Source organism: Numenius arquata, chromosome 6, assembly GCF_964106895.1.
Source record: "Numenius arquata chromosome 6, bNumArq3.hap1.1, whole genome shotgun sequence".
Lineage (NCBI taxonomy): Eukaryota > Metazoa > Chordata > Aves > Charadriiformes > Scolopacidae > Numenius > Numenius arquata.
Genome location: NC_133581.1, coordinates 15156053 through 15183916, shown reverse-complemented (window position 1 = coordinate 15183916; position 27864 = coordinate 15156053). Strand labels below are relative to the sequence as shown.

Genomic DNA, 27864 nt, shown 5'->3' with positions numbered 1-27864 from the left:
CCTCACTGCTCAGTCTTGAGTGAAGAAGGAATGTGCAGGCTGTTTTTACTCAAGAAAGGTATGTGAGGTTAACCCTGGGAAAAACACTCTTAAAAGTAGCTCATGCTGCTTAATGTCATTAAACTATACAGCCTGAGAATTTAGGCTAGGTATCTCAATTAAAAATAAACAAAACCCCCTACATCTTTATGTATATGAACTAACAAAAGTTCTCCTAATTCTTGATTCAATAAATCCAGCCAGGCTTGCAAAGCTCGTATAGTTTTTAGGTCCACAGGGACAGTAACATCAGAAACTGAAACATATGGAGGAGTGTTTAAGGGAGCTTGGTATTTCTTTAAATCCAAAAGTAAAAATTTTCCAGTAGAAACTTAATATGAATGATTCTTCTTTCTCCTACTGCTCAAGAACTAATCACAGATGCTTTGGAGGAATTTGTTAGGAAATGGACAGTGAAATGCTTTCCATGATGTATGGCACATAGCCATTGTAAATAAAGTGTGTCCCATCACTGCCTTCACAACCTCAATAGATCTGAGCAATGGGGATAAGAGCACAGAATCTGTGCTACTGTCAGAGAATGTTGAGAAATTATTGTTTTTTGTTCTCTCTCAGGATCTATATTATTATTATGATGATCATTCACCAATGTAGACAGTAGAAGTAGTCAATATTGGCACTGCTCACACATCCAGTGTCAAGATTTAATCACTCTCTATTCTTCTCAGTGTAGATTTTTACTTGTGATCTTAGAGTTAGTAATGCTATTGTACCTATTGGCCCTTTTAATTGTATCTAAAGATCAGAAAATAGGGAAAAGAGAAAGAATGGCAATCACTCATGATGAAACATTGTCAGAGGAAGAAGCCAAACTGTATTTCTGGAAAACAAAGTCTGGAAACTATTTTTCAAATCAAAACAACCCCCAAATCTCGTTGGCCAAGCATGGAAAATGCCTATTCCTTAGGTAAATGTTTGAATAGGGATGGAATGAGGGAAAGATGGTGTTAGCTAAAATATTTTGTGCATTGGTGATATAACAAGCTTTCTTTTCCAGACAAATGTAATAACAGTGCAAGCCGCAGGAATGCCCTGCCCTGTGAGTCAACAGATTGACAACATAGCATTATTTGCCAGTTTAGAACAAGAAGCAGCAAATGCTTTGGCTACAGGAGCTAACATGGGTAAGCAAAATAGAAATATGCATGCTGGAATATATCCAGGATTCCAGGTTGTTAATGCTTCTACCTTTATGAAAAAATCTATAGATACTGTAATGCCCTTGAATAAGGAAGAGTTGTGTTGTCTGAGATTCCAAATTATTCACAGAAGGCATATGGGGACTTAACAGCAGTAAATACATGTCTTTTGGGTCAACAGTTATCAGCTTTTGCAGATTATGGAAAAGGTGGCAGTTTTGTGCTTGATGCTCTATAGAGCCAATAGCACAGCCCTTGTCTTCCAACTCTTCCTGCCTCTTTTAAGCATCTCATGCTAGGACTTACACTCACACCCTGTGTGACCCTGTTATCCCAGAATAGGTGTACTTTGTAGATGAAGGTAATTCAGAAAAAAAATCTTTCCGAAGCTGGGAAGAGTGTCTTACTTGAATTGGCTTTCAGCACAGACCACTCTTAATTCCCAAATAAGAGCAATCACCCAGGAAGACAATCAATGACCAGTAGCACAGTTAAAATTTGTACACCAACCCTTAATCCAAATTCACTTCTGTAAGGAGATAAGCTTTCAGTAAGTTCACTAGTCAGCCAGTACAACTGGAGAAAGCAGAACAGGAGGTGTGATTTCACTACAGAGTTTATTTTCCAGGATTTACATTTAAAGCCAAAAGCAAAATAAGACAAGTGCTCTCATACTAGTTTCCAACAGAAACATTTCTTTTTTAACAAGCCAGTATTTGCTGTTAAACTTGATCAGAAAAATAAACTGAGAACCAAGACAAAATGACTGCAAAATTATAAACAACCGTTGAAAAGGACAGTCTGAAAGTAAAGGAAAGGAAAAAAAAAGTAAGGAACCTCACTAGGCAGCAGCTTTTCCAAAGCCAGTTGTGTCACTAGGGGTGGTTTTATTGTATACTTCAACCAGTCAGGATGTTGGGTGATGTGCAATACATTTGACAAGCTTAGAGGCAAACCTTCCAACTACTATCCTACCATTTGGCTCTGCAGAGACTCATCCTTGGTGGGTCATCAAAAGAAACTGAATTCGTCTAAAAACATAAGGAATCTTTAGTAATGTCACTAGAAGAAAGCATGAATGCATCTAGTTTTAGCTCTTTTCTTGGGAAGTTTGTTGCACAGGAGCATTTTCAGATTGTGAACCTAAGTTACAGTTTAAAAAGGAGGAGATGAGTCCATTTTCTTTGCAACTAAGTTTCTTCTTTAAGTCTGGGTCATTTTTACAGGAAAAGTGTTCCATATCTAGCAGACCTGGAATTGTCTCATTACTGCTTTATTAGCAGGTTGAATGAATACATTAAAAGCCTTTTGCATCAGTGCCTTTTTGCAGTGTTGGCCCTTGTCATCTTCCCATATATGTGATTTGAGCAACAGGCCACAGGACTTCTCCAGACCCCATATAGATCATCTGCTGCTTCCTGGGTAGCTCCTGTCACTTACACTGAAATTGTATATTTTACTAAACTCCTAAATTTGTTCACCTTCGGCGTGTAGCTCACTGGTACACGGTGAAAAAAGACTCAGGGCTGGACATCGATAATACAAATGAAGTCTGTAGTGCCTTAAAAGCCATTTTAAAGCACTTGTTCAGTTAGAGAACGTATAAGTTTTGTCTGGAAGCACTTTGTCCTGTTTTCAGAAATAAAACGACTTTAAATTGTAGCTGCTTCCTTGTAATTAACTAAGCACAAAAGCTGAACCCATGGAAATTGTACAGTAAACACTACTGCTTACTGGTATACTGGAAAGAACAATGAGGGCACAGGCTCCCATTCTAAAACCTAAGAGCAACACAATATACTGTATTTTGGGGTGATTCCATTGTGCTGGCATTTGATTTAGGGAAAAATAGTTGCTTTTGCCAGCACAGAAACAAATTTTTGCCTGCCATTATGTTTGGACCCCTTTTCACAGTGTTTGCTGAAGTCTGCCTGGTCAGTTAAGCAGGAGGTTAGCTGTGCTGCAGCAGACATGTGGAAAGCAATTAAGTGATTTATTACTTCTATTGAACATGAGTTTTGAAAAACAAACGTTGTCCAGTGCAAGAACACCACTAGTGACACACAGCAGTTTGCTTCACTAATGTTTTCCTTTGGGATCTCCCAAAGCATGGCAGAACACCACTGGAGTAACAAGAGTGTCCCACAGGATATGCTATCCTGAAGAGAAAATATGGCTGACCTAGGACGAAGGAGGCACAGTCACCTTTTTTTTCAGTATGAATATCCAAGAGAGTCTGAATTTGTGGCAGTGAATTTCAAACAGCATCTGAATCATGAACACAGAGACAGTCTTACAAGCCTCTACATCTCCCTGTCAGACACAGCAAACAAAAGCCAGGTCACTTGATTTAACTTCAGGCTTTGAGATCGGCATGCTTATGGTGAGGAAAGGATCATGGATAAGATAAGGTGACATTCAGTGACATTGCTGCAAAATTGTAATAGAAATTATAAAGCTATTGCTAAAAACCGAGGGTGGGAGCTGGGTAAGGAACACTAGCCCCGGACTTAAGCTACGTTAAATGCTTTGGCAAAGGTCCTGGACATGCCATTGCAGCCATGATTTATGTCAAATCGTGTACTGAAAGCAAGAGGATTAAGTTTAACTTGGCTCTCTGTACAGAAATACGCCAATGGCAGGAACATGTTGTTCAAACAGGCAATATGGACGTTAATGTGCACTAAAAGCATCAACATGGTCCTCCTGATTTGTGCCACTGAAACTCATGTCCCTGGTCTACCCATGAAATTTGTTAAGAACCTTGAAGTGGACGTTCAACAGATTCCCTTCTTATATATAGAAGGAATCATATCAGGTAATCTCTAAATGTATTGGTCTCTACTTGAAACCAAATAGGGGTTTTTGCCTTTGCCATTCCCTAAGAAAATTGTTATAGGGCCTTTCACGTTTGATAGTTTACAAACTACATCTGATTTCAGATTAAGGAAGAAAAAGGAAATACCTCTGTAAAACACATTGATTATTCCAGTCTTCTTGTATTGACTTTCTGAGTGCAGACGATGTGTGCACCAAAATATACAATTCGGCTCTTTATCCTTCACCTGAAAAAGCTCTGTCAGCATCAGATCTTTTTGGTTCCCAACAAACATTCATATTACAGACAGAAGGAGTATGGTAAGTAGGAATTAGGAGAACTATAATACACGATACATGAAATAACAGGTTTGTTAAACAATCAAATGGATGTAGTACTAATAAATCTAATGCTTTACTGTAAACAGAAGAATAAATATCTTCATTTCTTTATTGTCTCACTAAAGTTCTGTTGACTGCAATTAATTTTGTTCTGGCTTATATTGGCCAAAGTCAAAGTAGTAACACCTGCAATAGCAACATAGGATTGTTTCAAGGGTAACACAATCAGCAGTACATAATATTTTCTCTATAAATGCATATGCTATGCTAAAACTGATGTAAAGCCATCCATAATAAAATGTTCCATAACCGATGATATAAATGTATTGAAAGAATGCCATTAGTAATATGACTGCACCAGACACTGGTGCAAACAAAAGAAAAAAAAAATGTTATCAAAATACATAGTAGGAAATTATAAATTATATCCTAAAAAATAAAAGAAAAAACAATTTAAGAGTAGTTAATTGTAGCCATAAAGATTATAAATAACATTCTCATCATGGTAAATATTCTGACATTTAATGAAAGAGAAGGCCATCAAGTAATTTATCTCCAGAATTGGTTTAAAAAGATTTTTTTCTCCATGTTTCCATTAAATGCAAAAATAATTTCCAGTACAAGAAAACGTTTACCGAGGATTGACACATGGACAAACTGTGGGTTTTTTTTCCTTAAAATTTCACCTTTGTGGATGCAGTTTAGTTGAATCCTCCATCAAAAAAATAAGAAAACATCTTGCTACTTTTAGATGCAACATAGACTTTTGGCTTTTAATTTGTTCTGATAATAGCTTCATTGTATTAATTGTGCTATCTAGATACTGTAAAGGAAAGATCAAGACCTGCCAGAGTGAATGAACTGGCACTTTATAAAGCTTTCTTTCTGGAATGCCTATAATACACCTGGTATAATTTAAACACCAGAGCACACAAAATATTATGAATATAGCAGTATAGTAATCTAATCTAAGTCAAACAGCTTTAAAAAAATTCACTTCTGGATTTTGGCAATATGTCACATTTAAAAATACTGTAAAAAGGTTCAGACTAAGGTTATTTTCTGACACAGTATTGCAAATCTTTGCTCAAAGAAAACCAGGATTTATGTAAAATAAATAAGATGCCACGCTGAGTATTCTTAGTGAGCCCAGGAGTAACAATGTCACTGAAGGGGAAAGACATTTGCAAGAGGTTTCTGTTCCAGTGATGCAATTATGCATGACATTTTTTACAACAGAAATTACTACAACTTGCAGTTACTTTGCTAACATTTTTGTGGGACAAAAGCCTGTAAAAAGGCTGACACCAGCTGCAAGTTAAGCAACTAGAAAGCCACCTGGTGTGCCCTGGCAGGCTAGAGACAGAGGCCCAGAGAAGAAGCAAGGAGGAGTTTTCACTGGTGGTGGTAGGCACTGGAGTGGTTTCCTCTGCCTTACAGGGATGCAGAACACTGCCATACTTTTCACTGGTCTTTGTGTTTATTAAAAAAAAAAGCCCCCAAAGTAACCATTACCGATTTTCAGTTTGGTGAAAATAACTGCTGTTCATTGCACATTCTCTTAAAGAGCATGTCTCTGTAGAGAAGAACGTGTAGAATCATTCATAGAGTGGTTTGAGTTGGAAGGGACCTTCAAAGATCACCTAGTTCAGCCTCCCTGACATGGGCAGGGGCATCTTTCAATAGATGAGGTTGGTCAAAGCCCCGTCCAACCTAACTTTGAACACTGCCGATAATGGGGGATCCACAACTTCTCCGGGAAACTTGTTCAAGTGTCCCACCACCATTATAATTTAAAAAATTGTCCTTATATCCAATTTAAACCTACCTGCTTTCAGTTTAAAACTGTTGTCCCTTGTCCTGTCACTACAGGCCTTAGTAAAAAGTCATTCTATATCTTTCTTATAAGCCCCCTTTATAGTTTGAAAGGCCACTGTAAAGTGTCTGCAGAGACTTGTCTTCTCCAGGCTGAACAACCCCAGCTCTCAGTCTGTCTTCACAGAAGAGGTGCTCCAGCCCTCCAGTCATCCTAATGGCCCTCCTCTGGACTTCCTCCAACAGGTCCATGTCCCTTTTATATTGGGGGCTCCAGAGCTGGACAGTACTCCAGGTGAGGTCTCACCAGGGCAGAGTATAGGGGCAGAATCACCTCCCTCAACCTGCTGGCCATGCTTCTTTTGATGCAGCCCAAGATGTGATTGGCTTTCTGGGCTGCAAGCACACATTGCTTGGTCATGTCCAATTTTACATTCACCAGTAGCCTCAAGTCCTTCTCTGCACTGATACTGGGAATTGCCCAATACTTGTTGCAGCCTGAAGTAGACCCTCTCAAGGAAGAATGGCTCCTCTCCTGAGAGTAACTGCACAGGCTTAGATGGGAGAAGATTTGGGAGGGAAAATGGATCTAGACAGTGTGAAGTGAAAGATAGTGAAAGATATGGGATGAGCCTGTAACTGGAGTGATAACAGGGAGAGAAGGAGCAGTGGCTTCCTGCAGCCAAGAGTAGACCCAAAGCCGAACATCAGAGGCAAGGGAGAGTAGGAGGCTTCCCAGGGACCCTGAAGAGACCTGGCAGTGGTGCTGGCAGGGGCTGGACTGGGGGAAAGGACTAACTATTCACAAACACAGCTGACAGGGGACATAATTAATCAAACCTTTTAAACCCAGATTTGCCCAACAGCTCTGCAGTTCCTCTGCTGAGTCATCATGTTGCACTATTTTGTACTCTAGTAAAATCCAGCTGTAGGGACTGGAAGTATCTGGTATTTTTTTGGCATGGGAGAGCCCTTTTTGCTTTAAAAACATTCCACTTCAGTGAACTGGCTGGCTGGGGATCCTTGTCACACCACCTTTCTGTCACATCATAACACCACTTTCAACGTTAGCTTGTATCAAATGACAGGTTGGGTTTTTCACAAAGAGCAAGGGCTTTTCTCACTTTTGGATTCTGCTGGTGTAAGCATGTATTTCACTCAAAAGGACAGTATGGACCCATTTTATGTCTATAGCTGTAGTGCAGACTGAATACTCAGTTAATTTGCATTTCCTTTAAAAAAAGCTTTGCAGATGAAGCAGGAACTGCTGGTCCAGTCAGAATCCATAAGCAACAAAGATTACATATTTCAATGTTTGCTGTGTTGTTTTGACTGTGGGAACAAGGAGAAACAGTTCTTAATTACTTATAACCCCTTGCATGCATTATTAACAGAGTATTTTGTTCAAATAGTTGGAGCCTCCAGTGTTTTACAAGCTCCATGTACAAAGTATTCATCTTTGCTGATGATAATGAAAAACATTGTTATTTGTTGTTTTGTTAGGAGACTCTTTCCCAGGCAAAGCAGCCCACCTTATGAGGGAAAAGAAAACTAAGAATGTAGTTCAGTTTTAAAGCTGTAATGAAAAGCTGTGATTAAAAAAAAAAAAGATAACAGACTATTTTTTTATCAGAAGTGTGATACTATCACAGGATAAATATCAGTCAGGTAGACCTAAGACACAGTGGCTACACTCATATCCAGGATGCAAAAAACCTCCTTTCACTGATTCTCACTAGCAGTGAAAAATCAACATAAAAAAACAAGAATCTTAATTCATTAGTTATTAATAAAAACATGTCAGGGAAATTGACCATGCTCTCAAGCATTGCTCTGAAAGCAAAATATGAGACTGCTGGGAAAGCTTTGGGATTTTTTCCTTGTGGTTCTCCCCCCTCCCCCCATATTTTTTTCAAGTCATCAAGCTTGAGGGAAAGGTGAATTAAAAGGCATAGCTTCTGTTCCTGACAGAAATATTTGCATGACAAGTAGTTGAATACCTAATTATCCAATTATTAAAGTAGGATGTAGAGTGAGAACGTGCCTGAAACTGCTTTTCCTTCTACGAAGGCTGTAAGGGTCATTATTATAGTCTAGTCTGAGCAGCACAACACAGGATACAAAAATGTCACCCAATCAACTACTTGCTGCTGGAAAGGCACAGATGTCTTTAGGAAGATGTCCTGTGCTATTTATTTGATGCTGGAGAAGAACAAGCATCCACACTGGGTGCCACAGAGGCTATTCTGGTTCTCAGTAAACAGCCTCCAGACAGGCACATCACCATATAAAGCAAGCATTGCAGGCTATAAACATTCTTTGAAGGATTTTCCAAACTAGCTACTTAGGAAGGATATAATGAATTGTAGCAGTTCCTGAAAATTTTCCCTGGGGTGGCAGTAAAGAAAGATGGATTTATATCATATATTGCATATGCAGGAAAACTTTTCCATGCCTAACCTGAAATAATTGCATCTGAAAAAGCCAGAGAACCGGCTTTAAGAGCAAGCAGAACGTGTAAGTGGGCAAGCTAGAAGTAAGTAGGGGTGCTCAGGGATGTAAAGGTATCTGCTGTGGTCCTTGAGAGAAATAGCCCTGGGGAAAAAGCTAATTCCAGGCCATAAAGTAGCAGCTGGTATGGCTACATTGCACTTTGGTAGCCTTTTGTTTATAGAACATTGCTCACTGAGGGTCAGATTAAACTCTGGTTTTAAGCCAGGTTTTTATGGCATTAAGGGAAATGTATCAATTGATATAGAAAGATGTCTGGATATGCAAAGAAGTGAAGGCAAGATGTTGTAAAGGAGTGGCAAGGGTCTTGCCTTATGATTATCTTTAAATAACAGTGTAGGGAGTGGTGGTGACACGGAAAAAATAATTACAGAGCTGGATCACAACAGGATTTACTCACTTCTTCAGTGGCTTTCAGAAATTCAAGCTGAATCTAACTTACATATAAGATACATAGGAATGGCAGCAAACTCCCTGCCTGCTAAGCTAGCCCAATTTTAAGCTCCGTGTGATTTGCTGGAGTCATGCAAAGGAACATTAATGTAGGTCAAAATATGTCTCACTGTGTGTCAGGGTTGAGAATGAAACCAGTTAATAAGGACTACATTTAAAAAAACAAAAAAGAGTAAAGGGAAAATTCACATGACCACTACAAACCTTAAAAATAAATGAGATGAAGCTTTCACCAAAGAACATATAAAAAATAATGAAACTATTCTCAGTATCATTCTTAATGAAATCAGCTTGAAAGAGCCTTTCACTGAAAGTCCTGAGGATGGCTGCAATGTTCAAGGCATGACATAGGGTTGGCAGAATTTGTGGTAAATATCTGGAATTTCCCATTAAAAATATATAAAATTGGCACTTGGGATCAACTTCTTGCATTGCTTTCAAGGATTTAGATGACATAAGGCTGTACTTACCTTTGACTGCCTATGAAGTCAAAAGAGGGAGAGGTGGGGGCATTTCCAGAAGACAAGTTTTTTTTTCTTTTTTTTTTCCCCCATATGTTTTTCAAGTCATCAAGCTTGAGAGAAAGGTGAATTAATAGACATAGCTTCTGCAAGTAAGATTCATAGCAACTTTCAGTAACTACACAGAAAGATGACGGTGCCTCAAGTCCTCATTTATACATATATTTTTTTTAGGTAGATGGGATGAACCAGAGCCTACCCACCCAGTCGTCCTTGATTTCTTTACTCATCAACAGGAGAACTTGCTGGACTGGATTCTCTGGAGGATCAGTAGTTAAATAACTTTCTTTCCAACAAAGAAGATATTTTAAAAATAGATTTTCACAGAAAGCAAGCTCGAATGAAATAGGGATATCTATAAACAGAGGCACCAACCTAAAGTTACAGGAAGCCAGTCAACTGATCCCCTTTGAATTAAAAAAAAATAATAATCATTAAATTGAAGCCAGTGAGTATCAAACTGCCTTAGAGACTACTGATGAAAACTGGGTCTTCACACCTAGAGAAATGTAAAGTGCATAAGAAATTACAGCCTTTTGTAGCTTTATGATCCGGCCTGCTTTTGACACAAAGTCAATTGCCTGGGCACACGCCGATAGGGTTACTTTCCTGAGAGAGGCATTGCCGTTTTCAAAGAATTAAATGGATGTGAGAATGGTCTCGTACAAGGTAAACTGAGATTCCATTGTTGCCTTAAAGGATCTGAATATTCAGATCCTTTGAAGTGTAAAAACCAGAAAGATTTTCACAACTGATACCATTGTCTTTGGAAAATTGTAGCAGTTCTTTCTCCTCAAGGATGTTTGGGATGCCTGACAAAAGTGAGTGTAGCCACTTCAGGTTTGAAAATAGCATATTATATACTACTGCAAAAAGGCTTTATGAACTTAAGTGTCACAATCACATAAAGAAGCAAAGGCCTACATTTATCCTTAGATCAGAAAGGAAATATAAACAAGCCCAAGAATATGTATTTGACCATGCAAATTATTAGAAGAGTCAGGCACAGCTCTCAAACCACCCAAGGCTTGGTCTCCCCATTACCTGCAAGATGATCCATTGAATTTGCCAGATTATTTTCTTTTCCGGTTCATTACTAACCAGATAATTTTCCTGAGTGATATTTAGACAAATTTTTTCATGTTTACATTGCAACTTTCTCATTCTAATTGTTAAACTGGTACGCTGAAACAAAATAGGTGCAGCATTCTTTTAAACAATCCCTTCTGTATTAGAGGGCATTTACAGTTCACAGTCTTTGTTTTCAGCTCGAGATTCTAGATACCAGAATATATTGATATCGATACAGTGCACCGTAGATAGTACTAGAGGTCCGATTCCACAGCCAGGGAATCCACTCAGTGGAAAAGTTTGTAAAAGAATAACACCTCTCACCAAATAAAAATACTGAGTACACCTTTAATTTTCCTCCTTGCAAACACCAATAATTGGTGACAAAAGTCAAACAAAATTTAGCTACGTCAAAGTAGTGTTGGGAACTGACCTTTCCAAGCCACAAACCAACAGGCAAGTCAGTTCATCTCGTAATGGCAATCCAGGCTTAGTGAACACCAGTGACATGATAAAGTTTCTTAGGACTTATTCACCTGACACAAGGCAGTATCTCTAGCAAATATTTATTTTAGCAATATAGGACAGTACTTCCTGGTGTGTTGCCTCAGAACTGTTCAGTAAGTGGGAGTACCATCCTTGCATGATAAGAAAAGAATGGCTACAGGCTGAAACCAGCTGAGCCCCGGCCCAACTGGCTCAGCTGAAGGCTGGTTCTCCTGGGGTTACCCTATTGAATTGGATGCAGGTGTAAAGAATTCACGCAAAAGGAAGAAACAGTACTTGGAGCAATGCCACTGATTTTTTCTTAAGTTATGCCAGGGAAATGTTTGTCTTGTGGAGACAAAACACTAACTGGTAGACATGGCCTGGGGGCTAACAGAGGAGGGCTTGACTGTGCACACCTGAGAAGCAACCACATATCATCATCAGCAGGATCATGGTCAAGTATTCACAGGGAAACTTTTCCTGGAAGTGCTGCCTGTGTTCAACTTTGCCAGTTCTGGTGGGGGTCTTGTGACAACAGCCTAAAGAAGGACACACAGACTTTAGCTGCAGCCCAGCTTGGTCTGTACATGCGGCAATGCTGCTGCATGCAGAGGCAGAGCCACTCAGCAAGAATGGCCAGCTTGCAAGTAGGTCATTATATCTGTTTGCTTCCAGGGTAACGTTTTCCCAAGACTGAGCAGCTTTCAGGCTGATTTTTTGTTTTGTACATTTACATGCGTATGGGAGAGGGAGGTGTGTGGGGGGGGAGGTGTTTTACCCACTGACTGTCTCTAAGCTGGGGAAACTGGAAGCTCTCATTAGAGTCTTTGCCATGCTGGCTGCATCTCAGCTGAATAGGACTCTACACCTGTGAACAGAGGACAAATGAGTTCACTTTGATTCCCAGCCACTGGAGCTGTAAATAGTATTGCACAGTCCAGTTAGATGCTGGACTGAGAGAGTAAATGAAGTGCCAGGTGTAACTGGGAATGGAGAAGTAGCATGTGAGGTTTCACATGATCCTCTGTTCAAAAGCACTCTGGAGGTGGGAACACGCTTTTTGTTCCAGCATTTCACTTGCCTGAAAAGGAAAATGCATGCCAAAAATGAACAGGAAAGTATACCTTTAAATCAATGTCATTCTCAGTTTCTGTATTAAGTCTCATCATCACTAACACACATAGGAGAACAGAAATCTGAGTACACCTGGTAAGATTAGGTTGTGTTTTATGACCTTCTCCCACCTGAAGATAATGCAGAGATGGGAAAGGTTTCTGATCTTGTTCTTGCTAAACCATCCTACTGAGAATGATTGATTTGCAGGGTTTACATGTGTGTGTGTGACTACTTACAGAGTCTGTTTACTCTTCTGATAACAAAAGCACTCAAGAATGATTTCTTCCCCCTCAGGGAAAAGCAAGGAGGAAAGAAAGGAATGTCCTTTTTTGCTGCTGTTCTTTGCATTGTAAAATCATGTGCGTACTTGATTTGTATCAGTAAGAATGTTTTCTGGGGTAATGTGAAATTTGTACATGAGCCTCAGTGTCAAGCAATTACAACACATGCCTTCTAAGGGAGTTGCATTGCACTGACAGTTAACTGAATTATTTGGAGATTCCTATCATTTATAATCAAACAAACTGGTCCACTGACTAGTGCAGAGGCTGGGAATAAGAGAGTTAGGTTAAATTCAATGATCCTTATAGGTCCCTTCCAACTTGAGATATCTTTATCAACGACCTGGATGGGGGGATTGAGTCCACCCTCAGTAAGTTTGCAGATGACACCAAGTTAGGTAGGAGTGCTGATCCACTTGAGGGTAGGAAGGCTTTACGGAGGGATCCGGACAGGCTGGATGGATGGGCTGAGGCCAATGGAATGAGGTTCAACAAAGCCAAGTGCCAGGTCCTGCACTTGGGTCACAACAACCCCATGCAACACTACAGTCTTGGGGAAGAGTGGCTGGAAAGATGCCTGGTGGAAAAGGATTTAAGGGTGTTGGTCGACAGCCACCTGAATATGAGTCAGCAGCGTGCCCAGATGGCCAAGAAAGCCAACAGCATCCTGGCTTGTATCAGAAATAATGTGGCCAGCAGGACTAAGGAAGTGATTGTCTCCCTGTACTTAGCAGTGGTGACGCTAGACCTTGAATACTGTGTTCAGTTCTGGGCTCCTTGCTACAAGAAAGGCATTGAGGTGCTGGTGTGTTCAGAGGAGGACAACAAAGCTGGTGAGGGGTTTAGAGCACAAGTCTTAGAGGAGTGGCTGAGGAAACAGGTTATTCAGTCTGTAGAAAAGGGGTCTGAGGCGAGACCTTCCCACTCTCTACAACTACCTGAAAGGAGGTTGTAGCGAGGTGGATGTTGGTCTCTTCTCCCAAGTAACAGGCGATAAGACAAGAGGCAATGGCCTCAAGTTGTGCCAGGGGAGGTTTAGATTGGATATTAGGAAAAATTTCTTCATGGAAAGGGTTGTCAAGCATTGGAACAGGCTGCCCAGCGAAGTGATTGATTCACCATCTCTGGAGGTATTTAAAAGACATGTAGATGTGCTGAGGGACAATGGTTTAGTGGTAACTTGGCAGTGCTAGGCTGACAGACTTGATGATCTTAAAGGTCTCCTCCAACCCAAATGATTCTATGATTCTATGAGATTTTCTATGATTCTATAATTCATTACTTCAGCACAAACACCTTGTTTGATTTTGTTGTCATATTTCCTAATGATAACCTGCAGTGCACATATTTCCACTGCGATTGTTCGGTACACCCAGCATCTCTTTTATTTTTTATGAGGAAACAGAATAAAAACAAAGGATGAAATTCACCTTCTCTGACTTCAGCTGTCTAAGCACAGGCTCTCAAAATACCCAGTGCTAAGAAACTGATAACTCAGGCTCTTCTACACCAGTCTTAGGCTGAGACAAATCATTCCAGAAAGGGGCTGAAGAATTGGTTAGTTACAACAATCTGAGCTGAATCCTGCAGAGGCATAACATGGACTGCCTTATTGTATCATAGTGATGGCCCAATAAGCATGGGACTTTTGGATGAGAGGTGAGAAAAACACATACCATTCAACAGCTATGCCTATTCAAAGTCAAGGATTCCATCAATTTTAGGATCAGTAACGTCATAATGAAACAATATTCACCTGACACCAGCTGAAATTATTTATTATGAAAAAGAATTAAATTAAAGATTACTTGGGGCTCAATATCTGCAACATTTTAAAATGGAAAGCTAAAGGTTAATGCACTTCATATCTACTTGCTCAGTTCAAAAGCATTCCCTTCAAAACACTTCCCAAAAGCCCCCACACAACAGGCTGCAGCACCTCGCACTCTAAGAAAGTCCTCTCTCAGGTCACAAAAAACCAAAATTGCTCAAGTAGCAGAATCATCCTCCTTCCTTGCATACTCTGAAGGTATTGTTGGACCATTTTGACCCCTGTCCACATAAGTTACTGTCACCAGTACCATTGGATGTGCTAGCTGGGAGTCAATAGTTTATAATACAAATCATAGTCATGCAACCAGTAATGAGACTGAACATCACTCTCTCACCTGACACACAGCTCAGCATTCGATTGCAAATAAAAAAGAAGGACTCATAATAAGAATGCAAATATAGTAATTTTGTAGTGTATACGTAAAACATGTTTTTACACTCCTGATGCAGTGCTTACTGTGCAGAAGGAAAAAAACATCTTTTGTTCTTCTAGTCACACAGTCACAGTCAAAGTAGGTGCAGGACCACTGGGGAGAAGAATGCAAAATGCCCCTGAGCTGAGTCCTGCCTCTCTGACTAAACTGCAGCTGTGGAAGTGATTGTTGTTTCCTTTCTAAGAAAAATGAATTGATGCGTGTGGTTATGGTTTTATATTGTACACTTTCTTCAGACAGGACTTTTGAAAGGCATCAGCTGTCTCTAGAGTTTCTCATTTATAACCTTGGTTTATATACCACTGACATAAAAGACATTAGCCACCTTGCCCCATTAGCAGCAAAACTGAAACAGGAGAACAAGTCCTCTTTGAAATGCAGTTTATTCTACAAACATTTAGAGTAAAATATTTAGCTAATTTCCATAACTGCATATAATACCAGAAGGAAAAAGCACAAGAGAGAAGTATGGGCATTTGAAGGTTACTCACAGATGCTTTCTAAACTACTCGCTTGCTAAGGAACCATTAAATGGGAGCTGAAATATTTCCTTTAGTTTACAATCATGTTCTCCTCTTTGAGCATTTTGTTTCCACGCATCCACATTCATCTACATGCACATATGTGAATTGGACTGTCTTATGCTCAGAGCAAACCAGTTCCACCTTCACTTCATGACTCCTTTTTTCATGGCAGCAAATGCATTTCTGTTCCATTTCACTGGCCTCAAAGGAATACCTACAGAAATGAGATATGCACATCAGTTTGCTGCCTATTGTCTTCCCAAACTGATCCATATTTGCTGCTCCAAATGGAGGTACTTCTAAGGAGCAGAGAAGCAAAATTTCCTATCACTTTTCTGCTTATTCATAACAGTCTTTCCTCAGGATGTTACTGGCCATGCAGGGCCAGATCGTCTGACATCAATGGGGAAAATTCCAGTAACTTCAGTGGATTTTTGGGTTAGGCCCATTCTGGCAAAACAGAAAGGAACAATTCATGCAGAGACCAAAGAGCAGGAAAAAACTCCACTAAACACCAGAGCTGTTAAAAAACCACATAAGGACATGTTTAAAAACAGGTAGTTAATAAATATAGCTGATGTCTTTTCAAAGGGTCCTATTTTCCTAAGATAAGGCACTCCTGTGACACTAAGGACATGTAGTCACACATTTAGTCATATTGGTAATGACTGCTGTTCTGCACACCCAGTTTCCCAACCAGATCCTTCTAAACAGTGGGAAGGGGACAACAGCTGCAGACCATTGGCAAAAAAGAACCCAGGAAGACCAGACATGGAAGAGGACAGAGAAATGTTTCCTACTTACACAGAATATGTACTGCAGGTCCCTTCACAAAAGGGCACTGGAACTGGAGCAGCTGACTTGCAGTTGTTGTGAACAATATACTGCTCTTTCATACTGCGTTTGCATTTATGCGGCAGGTCAATACCTGTGTAGGAGAACACTTCTGTTAGACTTCTTCAGACGGGGGAGTAAAAGTTTTGAAAGGTATCTGCTAGGAAACCGGGGGCTGACCATCCTACTAAAGCTTTTTACAGTTCAAATGCATAACCAAAAAACCAAATGGGAGTGCAAAAAGACACTAATTCAACAAAGCAATTTTCTGCTGGTCAAGGCACTTTTCTATTTGTGGATTAGCTTATATGAAGAGTTATGTATAAGTGCATGTAAAGATGCTGTTGAACCATGACCTAAAGAAGACATGAAGGGTTTGGGTTTTTTAAAATTGCTATAAATGATGTTTATTACTGTATAACAACCTATGATTTCTGGTTGGATGCTACAGAAAAAAGACCCCTTTTTCCATGCAATTTCCAGATGAAAGAATACAGAAAATATTTTCTACAAATTTTCTTATCAGAAGTATACTCCAAACTAACAGTATTTCAGTTATTTAAAAACACAGAAAAGGAGATCAAAGAATTTTAGTTTCCCCACTGGAAGACATTGAGGCAGATTTTTAGCCTCAGCTGTGAGTGGGTTTTTAACCTCAGCTGTAAGGTACAAAACAGCTTTGCTGCTGTAAGAACAGTCTTCCAGTCTGTAGAAACTGCAGACTCTCAAGTGCATGCAGAAACAGAACTACAAGCAGGGAGAACTTAACAGTATTGGAATAGGGAATCAGTGATCTAATGCACTCACATGTCTTACAACAGCCATCTGAAGTCACATCAATTGTCCCCTGTATTGAAAACAAACATAACCAGAACAGTTCAGATGCACAGACTGCTAAGCAGCTAATAGCAATGATGAGAGTTCAGGTATGTTCCCTCAAGTCTAAGCAACACAGATTCTTCATAAGACTTATTTGTGTACCAACTATACATTATAAATACATTTATACATTATAAAACTGCTTAAAAAATATCCAGCAAGGAACGGAGTGAATTTTCTTAAAATTATGTATCGTCTCAGGCCAAGTAAGATGTCCTGTAACACTTGCCTGACCTTACATAGGTCCTATTACAGAATGATATGGGTTTGGAAGGGACATCTGGAGATCATCTAGTCCAATCCCCTTACCAGAGCAGGTCCACCTAGAGCAGGTTGCACAGGAAGGTGTCCAGGCTGGTTTTGAATGTCTCCAGTGACAGAGACTCTACCACCTCTCTGGGCAGCCTGTTCCAGGGCTCTGCCACCCTCAAAGTAAAGAAGTTCCTCCTCATGTTTAGATGGAACTTCCTAGGATCAAGTTTGTGGCCGTTACCTCTTCTTCTGTCACTGGGCACCACTGAAAAAAGACTGGCCCCATCCTCCTGACACCCACCCTTTAAGTATTTATAGGTGTTGATCAGATCTCCCCCTCAGTCTTTTCTTCTCTATACTAAAAAGACCCAAGTCCCTCAGCCTTTTCTCATCAGAGATGTTCTAGGCCCCTAATCATCTTTGTAGCCCTTTGCTGTACCCTCTCCAGAAGTTCCCTGGCCTTCTTGGACTGGGGGGCCCAGAACTGGACACGGTACTCCAGATGCAGCCTCACCAGGGCAGAGTAGAGGGGGAGGATAACCTCCCTAAATGCTGGCCACGCTCCTCTTGATGCACCCCAGGATGCCGTTGGCCTTCTTGGCCACAAGGGCACATTGCTGGCTCACGGTCATCCTGTTGTCCACCAGGACTCCCAGGTCTTTTTCCACAGAGCTGCTCTCCAGCAGGTCAGCCCCCAACCTGTACTGGTGCATGGGGTTATTCCTCCCCAGGTGCAGCACCCTGCACTTGCCCTTGTTGAATTTCATCAGGTTCCTCTCTGCCCAACTCTCCAGCCTGTCCAGGTCTCGCTCTATGGCAGCACAGCCTTCTGATGTGTCAGCCACCCCTCATGGTTTTGTATCATCAGCAAATTTTCTGGTGGTACATTCCATCCCTTCTTCCAGGTCATTGATGAATATATTGAAGAGGACTGGACCCAGTCCTGACCCCTGGGGAACACCACTTGTTACAGACCTCCAACTAGCTTCTGTGCCACTAAGTCACAATCCTCTGAGCTCTGCCTTTCAGCCAGTTTTCAATCCACCCCACTGTCCATTCATCTAACTCACAATTCCTAAGCTTACCTATGAGGATGCTCTGGGAGATGGTATTGAAAGCCTTGCTGAAGTCAAGGTAGACAACATCCACCGCCCTCCCCTCATCTATCCATCCAGTCATGCCGTAGTAGAAGGCTATCAGCTTAGTCAGACCTGATTTCCGCTTTGTGAGTCCATGCTGACTACTTCTGATAGCTTTCTTTTCCTCTACATGCTTTGAGATGGTGCCCAGAACAAGCCATTCCATCATCTTTCCAGGGATGGAGGTGAGGCTGACCGGCCCATAGTTTTCCGGGTCCTCCTTCTTGCCCTTTTTGAAGACTGGAGTGACATTGGCTTTCCTCCTGTCCTCGGATGCCTTGCCTGTTCTCCAGGACCTTTCAAAGCTGATGCAGAGCGGCCTGGCAATGACTTCTGCCAGCTCCCTCAGCACTCGTGGGTGCATCCCATCAGGACCCATGGACTTGCGGATGTCCAGTTAATTGTTCTCTAACTTGATCTTCCTCAACCAAAGGGAAGTCTTCCTTTGTCCAGACTTTCTCTTTTACCTCCGAAGTCTGGGACTCCTGAGGGCTGGCCTGAGCAGTGAAGACTGAAGCAAAGAAGGCATTCATCATCTCCGCCTTCTCTGCATCTTCTGTCACTGTGGCACCCGTCACATTCAACAGCAGGCCCACATTTTCTCTAGTTTTTCTTTTGCTTCTGATATACTTGAAGAAACCCTTCTGGGTCACCTTGGCATCCCTTACCAGGTTTAATTCCAAGGAGGCCTTGGCTTTCCTCGTTTCATCCCTTCATACTCTAACTGCATTCTTGTAATCTTCCCAAGAGGTCAGCCCTTTAATTTATTTATATAATCTTATTGAAGCAAGCACAAAAAACCCAGCCGTAGAGAATGACAGCTGCTCCTGGAATTGAACAGCCTGACCTGCGCAGAACCTTCCCCAAGGGTAATCCAAGCCAATGGCTGTCTTCGTCCCTGCTTTGGTTTTTGAATCTGCTGCAAAACCCCATCAGGCTTCTGAAAGTTACTGGAAACCACTAATTGCTGAAATCCAGGGCATGAATGATACCTCTTGCTCATCCATGTACCACTTCTTTGCTTACTGATGCACGACGTACGAGAAGAGACTGTGTTCATTGGTTTCCCCAGGGGTCGATGGTTAGTTACCATTTGCTCAATTGCGTTTCATAACACTGGTGTTTCTCAAGTGATGAAAAATCTCACCTTGCTATTGCCCCAATACTCTTCTCTTTCCAGTTCTAGTGTTTATCCCACAACAAGTAAAATGTGTGGGTTGTTTGCAAATAGTTTGTTTTACTTCCATGGGACCCTTCCTTCAGGACTGAAAAAGCACATTTCCTTCAAACAAGGATGATCAGTTCAGAAAGTTCAAGAATTACTGAAGTGGCTAATTCAAAACAGTAAAGAAAACTCCCAGACCATCAGTAGACCTCATTCCAGAGGTTTTTTTTCTGGTTCTAAAATACTTACCGGGACACAGTTTGATTCTTCAAATGGCAGGCAGACCTTTACTGTACTAGTCAAGGAAAACTGGCCTGCTGATTCAGTGCATGTGTACTGAGTACAGTTATCATATGGAGCTTTATAAGTCTTTCCAACCTGAATAAAAACAGGAAAAAAACCCAACCAAATATAGTATAACAATAAAAACAGAATAACACAATAGTAATACAGTCAATTTGGAATAAAATATACACAAAAGAAAAATAATTTTTTCAAAGGATTTAAACACTTTTTTAATAGATGGAAGAAAAACAAAGAGTGTGAAAGAGGAGAAAAGTCTTCATAATAGAGGTTAATGGGTAAATGCATAGTTTCATCATGGAAACATAAAAATTGTATATTGGCACACAAGAAGCTAGCTTGCAAGATAAATTATCAGGGAATAAATGGATGAAATAGAAAAGATGCAGAACACAAGAGCTGCCAGAGAAGCAATAACATGTAAGATAATAGTCAGTAGTTGAGATAGCGTCATTAATTGTTCACAGGAGGAGCAGGCTGTAATAAAACCAAAGAGCTAGCCGGAGGCTCAGCCTATGTCTACACAACGCTATGCTCACAAGACATGGTGTATTACCTGTGTGTGTTACCGAGTCACTACACTACAGCAGCTATGCCACTTTTGATTTCTGCCTTTGCAAAATCAGATCTAGTGGTATGGCTATATCGGCTCACTCACACTATTTAGCCCCATATCTCCAGGGCAAGATGATGACACTGTTTCCAGATCAGAGCAGTATGATGTGAAGCCAGCTCACGTATCTCTGCAAGAGCAGTATTACACAATGTCACCATCCCCTCCAAATTCTTTCTCTCTGCTGCATGTCAGGAGGAGGGGCGGTAACGTGATTTCTGTTCGTGCCAGAAATGCATAATTTTCAACACAGTGGTGCCAGTGAGATGCGCACAGCAGAGAGCAGCTGTATAAACATCTGCATTTACCTTGGAAATAGAGATATTTTTAAATCTCCTAAAGGTCTTCCCTAGGTCAAAATCTACAACACCATTTCAAAAAATGCTGGGGTCTTTATGATACAGCAGCCTTGTGTGCAGAGCCAGGGAGTGCTTACCTCAATGGTCACATTGCCAAATGGAAAATTTGCCACACATGCCACTTGCTGGCACTGGCTGCAGCACTGACCCTCCTCTTCCACATAGCGGAAACCCTGTGGGCATAAAGTTTTCATTTAGCCATGCTGCCTGATGTATGTACTTGGTCTGATATGATTATCCATAAGAATTGCTGCTGTCAGATATGTGAAGATCATGCCTCAGTTATTTTCTTCCCTATGTTTTAGGTATCCATTGGTCTCTTGGTAGGTGCGGGTCTGGCTGGCTTCAGGAAACAGGATAATGGTTTTATCAGTTTTTAGGATTGGTGGTGGGTCTCGCTTTCTCTGGGCAAGAATAGAAAAGAAACCACTCTTTGCTTACATTCAGTAATAGGCTGGACAGTTTGGTGCACTTCCAGCTCATGAGTACTGAGAAGTGTCTACTGTGCAGTTTCTTTACAATCTTAATTTTTGAGCTGACAATGGGCAACACCAACAGAATGGCACAAATGTTTTCTGTTAGCAGTTGGACTTGTCTTTAACAGGTTTGCAATCATTCTCTCTCTGGACTTCTTTCCAAGGCTGACCTCTTAAATTTGCCAGAGCAACAATAACCAGTACCCTAAAAAAGACTTTACAAAAGATCTAATAAAAACTTATATCCTGCTGTCATTCAGTGAGGAAGCAGTTATACTATCCCAGTTTTTCAGTACATCTCCTCAACAGCCACTGTTCATGTTTGGGGAGGCTGAGTGTGCGGTACTGACCTGCTGGCAGGTGGTTTGGCATTTCACTGGAACACAATGGATGCGGTTAGTCTGTGTCACAACGTCCTGCTCATCTGTGCATACACAATCCTCGCAAGAGCTTTTAGGCACCATTGCCCCAGGCTGGAAATATAGAGGAGAGAGAAGACAGGCCATGGCAAGAATTCAGGGAGTTCTGTAATAAAGATACATCCCCTGGACTATCAAAAATGAATGTTTATACTTGGGGTTGATTTTTGGAAGAACTTCCTGAAATGAATACCTCCAGATATTTTAAACCTCCCACTGTCAGTATCACAAAATGAACACAAGGCTGACACTCCCTAGGGCATCCGTTGTCTTAAATGAGTTATTATGTTATTTCATAAATTCCATGCATCAATTTTCTCTCAGTTTGACCTAGTAATTAATCTTACAAAATCCAATGAGATTTAGAATTTGTATTCAATCACAATTCTGAATTCTTGACTCTAAAACTTACTGGTCTCTAGCATTACCTTTTCAGGAACATTTCCAATAGTATGTAAGACTACTGGGGAAAAATTATGGGCCATTCTAATCCTGCTTTTTATGTGAGTATTTACAATAACAACTTCAGAAAATTCTGCATTAATCTGTGGAAAGAAGAGTCTGGAGGAAGACCTACCTTAAATTCAACTCCTTCTGAAACACATACACCTTTTGGTACTGTAAGAAAAAATAAAATTAGATGGATATGCTAGGAATGATGTAAACAGTTACTGTACTCATCTCTGAGTTGTGAATGACTTAAAGTACACAAAAAATACAACTGGACTTATTCACTAGCTTTCATATCTCGCATAAAATGGTGAAAAAAGTAACTAGTATGTGGTGCTAATTTTTATTCAGAGGCCCACATGTAACATCTGGTAAGATAGTATGCATGAAGTAGGGGATAATTCTATATCCTGGTATTTTCCATATAGAAAAATCTATTTTCCTCATGGGTTTTTACGCATGATTGAAATTAGCTGAGATTTTCTTTACTATTAACCACCTTCCTGGTAACAGAGCCAATTGGAAGCTGAGTTAGGTATGTGAATCTGGAAATACAACTTGGCAGCAGAGCTTTGGGATGGGTTCAACGTAACCAACCTTCAGTATCTGATAAATAAGTTAACTCACTGAATACTAGCCACAGAGAACCTGCACCAGTTACTTCACCTCCAAAAACAATAAAACACCAATTGTAATGGCTGAGAGGGAAGGGGAGAGGCTGCTGCTTGCAATTTTGACTCATTTATAAAAAAAGAAACAGTCCAAGGAATAAATAAAACACCTTAAGGTAACACGGTACTTACTACAGGAAAAGACAGGACAACAACCATCTTCAGATATAGCAACCACTGGTTGGAAGCCTAAGTCACATGCTGTTTTGTTGATAATGCAGGTTTTTATATCACATTCTGCAATAGGCAAGAAAGAAAAAGTAAGCCAAAGCATCCTGTCCAGCAGTGTTACTTGCAGACCAAAGCTTGAACATCCAAAAAATTGGGTACAAATAGATTATTCTTCACCCACACGTTTTTGCAGTTTGGGACATGTTCAGGTGAAGTAATTCTAAGCTTGCTCTGCTGTAAAGCTCTTCCCTGGACATATACTCTGGCTTTTGTTGCTCCTTCTCTTTCCCCGCTGGATATCATCTCTAGAAAAACTAAACACCCTCATGTCAGAGAAATGACAGAGAAACAACTTGGGGTAAAGGTAAATGAGTCAGAGAGTGAAAAACCAAAGAGTCAGTAGATGAGAGCCAAAGGTGTAAAGGTTGGGACATGCAAGGCAAAGCACCTTGACAGTGCCCACTGCTCCCTCAAGGCATCCAAGGAGCCTATTGGACTGCTGCCTGGAAGCATGAAGGGATGAGGAGCAGAAAATCATCCCCCCACCATCGCCAGTATCCCCTGTCCTGCATCTTCCTATAGGTGCTGGGAATGGCCAGGGTTAAGAGCAGGCTCACAAGGAGGTCCTGTGGGCATTTGGGATGCGAGGGTGCAAATGGAAAGATGAGGGCAAACATACATCAGGAATCTCCACAGGAGGCCTTGGAGGACCCTGGAAGATGAGCACATCCTCCCTTACTGGATGGATCTCTGTGCAAGGATCATCCTCTCATCTCAGAAGGCACAAGAGCCAGAGGATCCTATGAAGCACCTGGTGGTCCCAATGGTCCATGGGGGATTTTCCAATGTAAGTATCTGGCCATGGTCATGGCACTAGTTTAGAATAAAAACTGGACTAGAGGAGGTCTCTTCTGATAGCAAGAGCTCCTGGCACGTAGATGGAAGAAATGACCACCCCAGTGTGTTTATTGGAATCTGGTACCTGTGAGGTACCAGATCTCACTTGAGGATTGCTGCTAAAGGCAAATGATGCTGCATTATGACACCTAAATTAAATACTCACCACAGACTGTCTCTGTGCAGCATGGGTCATCCAGACGTGTTTTTATTTTGCGTACAAAGCCCTCTTTAGTGCAGTTGATAGGTGGAGATTTAGCACAAGGGCGGGGGAAGCAAGAGATATTCAAGGTTGCTTCATCACAAGCACAGTGTTGACAGTCATGCTCCCAAGTCTCTCTAGGCTGTGAAAACAATAGGGATAGTAGTTCAGAGAGCAAAACCAGAAGCATTATATTAATGAATGCCTGCTGCAAGACAATGTAGGGCTGGGTTGTGTGAATGTATTATGTAGGAAAATCAGAGTTCACATCCCAGAAGGAGGAGAAGGAGAATCTGTTGTTTTATTTCCTACTGTCATTGCGATTCACTGGTATTTAAGGTTAGAATTAAAAGAAGTGCATGCAGTTGTTTTTACAGGAGATCACAGCACTCAGCTATAGCATAAAGACAGTATTTTCTTTTTTCTTACCTGTTTTACTGACCCATCTTTTGCAGTGCAACCTGTAAAATGAATTACAGATTCCTTTAATGATAACTTTAATGAACTTTAACGAACCAGGGAAAACAGCAGGACAGAACAGAAGGTAGGTCTTGAAATCTGAGAGACAGTACAAAGAGAGTTCCAGAGTGCAAAGTCATAGGTCGTGCCCCCAAAACATCTTAAAGATCCTCCTCTTTGTTCTTTTGAAAGTTGCATTTTCTGCACAAGGGCAGGCAGAAACTCGCAATCTAAGACAATTCCAGCTTAACTAGAAAGGGTCAGTATCTCCCCCATTTCCTCTGTACCCAGAACACTGTCCTTTATGTGCACTTCCAGTCAGGGTCTTATCCCCACTTTCCATCCCACCATTTACATTATTTCTTACCACAGACAGAAACACAAATGCCATCATGATCATTCAGCAGAATTTTTCCATCAGGACAGTAGCATCCCTCAACAAACACTGGTGTGTTATTTTGGGAGGGGAGGGTGTCCATAATGACTTCTCTGCACAATTAGAATATAAATAGGAACAAATGAGAGGCATAAATGTGTCCCAGGGCACCTAAAATCCCAGGAGAATCTGAACTTCCAGCCTTCCCCAGTGATTTTCCAATTATGGACTTGAACACTGCCTTAGGAAATGACCCACCTGCTGAAGCAAGTGTTTCTTTTTGCTTCCCCACATGGCTTGTATACCTGATCCTGAGAACAGTTGGCCTCTGTGGAGCATTACAACACACAGGTTAGAAAGCCCAGACCCATGTGTACCCTTCAATGCACAATAGATGGACTACACATGCTAACGCAGATCACCCCACGGGTCCACACAGCACAGGCTCTTGCCCAGCGAGGGTGACCCTGCAGCTTCAGGAAGAGGGGATCAATGGATTCAGCAAGGTACTTACGACAGTACTAGTAGTGTTTACCTCTGAATCACTAGGTCCCCCTAAGCTGGGCAAAGCACGCAGAGAGAAGCTGTGTGTTGCCATCTAGTGATGAAGCTCTAGGTAACACACAAGGCTCCTCAGCTGAGCTGCTCATGAAAGACTATGGGCCTGTTTCCCACTTGTTTTGCACCAGTTCTGTACTGGGACAAGCTTTTTGATTTGTTCCTGCTTTTTCTCAGGTCCAGAGCAGCCCAGGAAAGACTGAAGCCTCAAACAGGCACATAGGTGAGGGAAGAACAGACTGGAGTCATTTCACCACCAGCAGGTCTTTCCCAGGCTTACCGCACTGCCCATTCGTCTGTCTTCTCCAGTCCACACAGACCCCATGGAGCCCACACAAGGCTGCGTACGTCTGCATGCTCTGGCACTCGGTGCTGGGGTGCTGTTCTGAGCACCCACTGGCCACACATGCCTCATAGTAGGGCTGTGGGGGGACCACGCTGTGGCACTCGGTCAGGTTCCTTTGCAAAGCAAGCAGAGAGACATGGCATTTCAGTTCCTTGGGCTACTTCCAAGGAAGAATTCAACTCAGAACCAAACCCATCCCTACCCAGGAAAGCCTCAAGGTAAAGATGCAACTACAAATTGCACCGATAGGTAACATGCCCACACAGTTTAATTGAGAAGGAGCTTTACCTCCCATTCTTTACAATGCTTTGAAAGGAAGAAATTTTATGTTTGACTGATACCTGCAAAAAGTCTCCCGCACAGCTCATAGCTATAATTCTGTATGTTGACATTTTTATGTGAGCATGTTTGACAATCCTGTTTTAAACCACAAAATTGTTTTAAAAACAGACACACATATTGGTTTACTATAATCTGACTCTGTTCGTTTTCATCCTGAGCTTTCAGATACTGAATTATAGCTAGTTCCTTGTTGGCTTCTCCAGAACTGACAGGTAGAGAGAGTGCCAAGCAGCAGACACTATTAAGGGAGTTTGATGATGCAGCTGAAAAACATCTGTCAAACTCAGCAATATTCACACATCAGTTCACTGTTTAGTTTTTCAAGGTATGCTAGACTTCATATTTTCATCACGTCCTGTAAGCTGTTCACCCAAGTCATTTAGTGAAGCACAAAATTATCTTGTGGACTTATTTTTCTGGTGCTTTTGGGAGTTGTCTTACCAGATGATTTTACACAGATTGGAAGGCTCACAATGCTGATGATATTCAGTCTCAGCTGGTTCTGAGACACCTGGATTACAGTATCTGTTGGTAGGATCTGGCACTTTCCAATCTAATGCCATCTCTTTGAAGGACTCGATAACCTCACCATTCCTCTTCATAGCATCATCAGACTTCTGGTTGGTGCAGGTACCTGGTAGCAATATAAAGGCAAAATGACAGTTTAAGGACAGTTGATGCTGATGAAGCTGCTATTAGAGAAATCTGGAGAGAAGTTCTCCTCCTCGTGGGAAGGCAACAACATGTGGGGTCTTGGATGAGTTCACAAGAACTGTTTCTAGGAAGAGACGGCTAGAAGAAATAGTTTGGCAGTTACTCATGAAAACCAGAGTTGATGCATTGGTTGATGCTGCTTTTCTCCTGGTGGATAAAGCAACTGAGATGGCTCTGTCTAGCACAGAATGCTGCAGATTTCATACATTCGCATATTGAGTAGATATGATCTAGAGGAAGGGCTTAGAATTTCAAAAGGAAGTAACTACAAACTCTGTCTCCTGACAGTGTCTTTCCATCAAATAGAGATTAATTTGTTAAAATTTGTGAGAAATAGAAATCATTGGAGTTCGAAGCATTTAGAGGTGTTTACAAGGGGATGAGAAAAAGAAGGAGGAAATTTTATTACTGTCATTCGAAATTCATTACAGCCTTCATTACTGTCAGCTGATGAGGACACTCACCACACAGTCCCATGGTATCATTATAAAACTTTCCGAAAGGGAGTTTTATGTAAAATGCAAGTCGACTGTAGGAGACATAAACTTCTAATTCAGGTATTTCAACTATGACATAAAGGCCAGAACTGGTTATCCTGATACCATTCTTGGAAATGTCTGGAACAACTTTCTTATCATTAAACAAAATCTAAAAAGAAGAGAAACAAAATGTCTCTATGTAAATCCTCCTGTTTAGTAACACATGCAGTTTGTGCAACTGGAAAATAGAGCAGCACAAATTCAGACCTCAGGCACACCAAATGGTCTGCCAAAGGCAGTCCTTTAAGCAGTTCTCTATGATTTCCTTTTAATATGTTGTAATTTATATTTGAA

At 41.1% G+C, this 27864-nt stretch overlaps 1 protein-coding gene across 1 annotated transcript in view; it reads right to left on the bottom strand.

The window, feature by feature from the left end:
* Positions 1 to 15445: 15445 nt before the first annotated feature.
* Positions 15446 to 27864, bottom strand: part of LOC141465159 (mucin-5B) — a 48927-nt gene continuing 36508 nt past the window's right edge. Inside the window, exons 33-47 of the mRNA XM_074148390.1 lie at positions 27496 to 27679; positions 26759 to 26951; positions 25910 to 26088; positions 25330 to 25399; positions 25063 to 25184; positions 24666 to 24697; positions 24201 to 24378; positions 23099 to 23203; positions 22423 to 22463; positions 21777 to 21899; positions 21028 to 21123; positions 19925 to 20053; positions 17048 to 17087; positions 16211 to 16334; positions 15446 to 15620 (exon numbers count right to left, since the gene is read on the bottom strand). Coding sequence (XP_074004491.1) covers positions 15446 to 15620; positions 16211 to 16334; positions 17048 to 17087; positions 19925 to 20053; positions 21028 to 21123; positions 21777 to 21899; positions 22423 to 22463; positions 23099 to 23203; positions 24201 to 24378; positions 24666 to 24697; positions 25063 to 25184; positions 25330 to 25399; positions 25910 to 26088; positions 26759 to 26951; positions 27496 to 27679 — 1791 coding nt within the window. The remainder of the gene's footprint in view (positions 15621 to 16210; positions 16335 to 17047; positions 17088 to 19924; positions 20054 to 21027; positions 21124 to 21776; positions 21900 to 22422; positions 22464 to 23098; positions 23204 to 24200; positions 24379 to 24665; positions 24698 to 25062; positions 25185 to 25329; positions 25400 to 25909; positions 26089 to 26758; positions 26952 to 27495; positions 27680 to 27864) is intronic.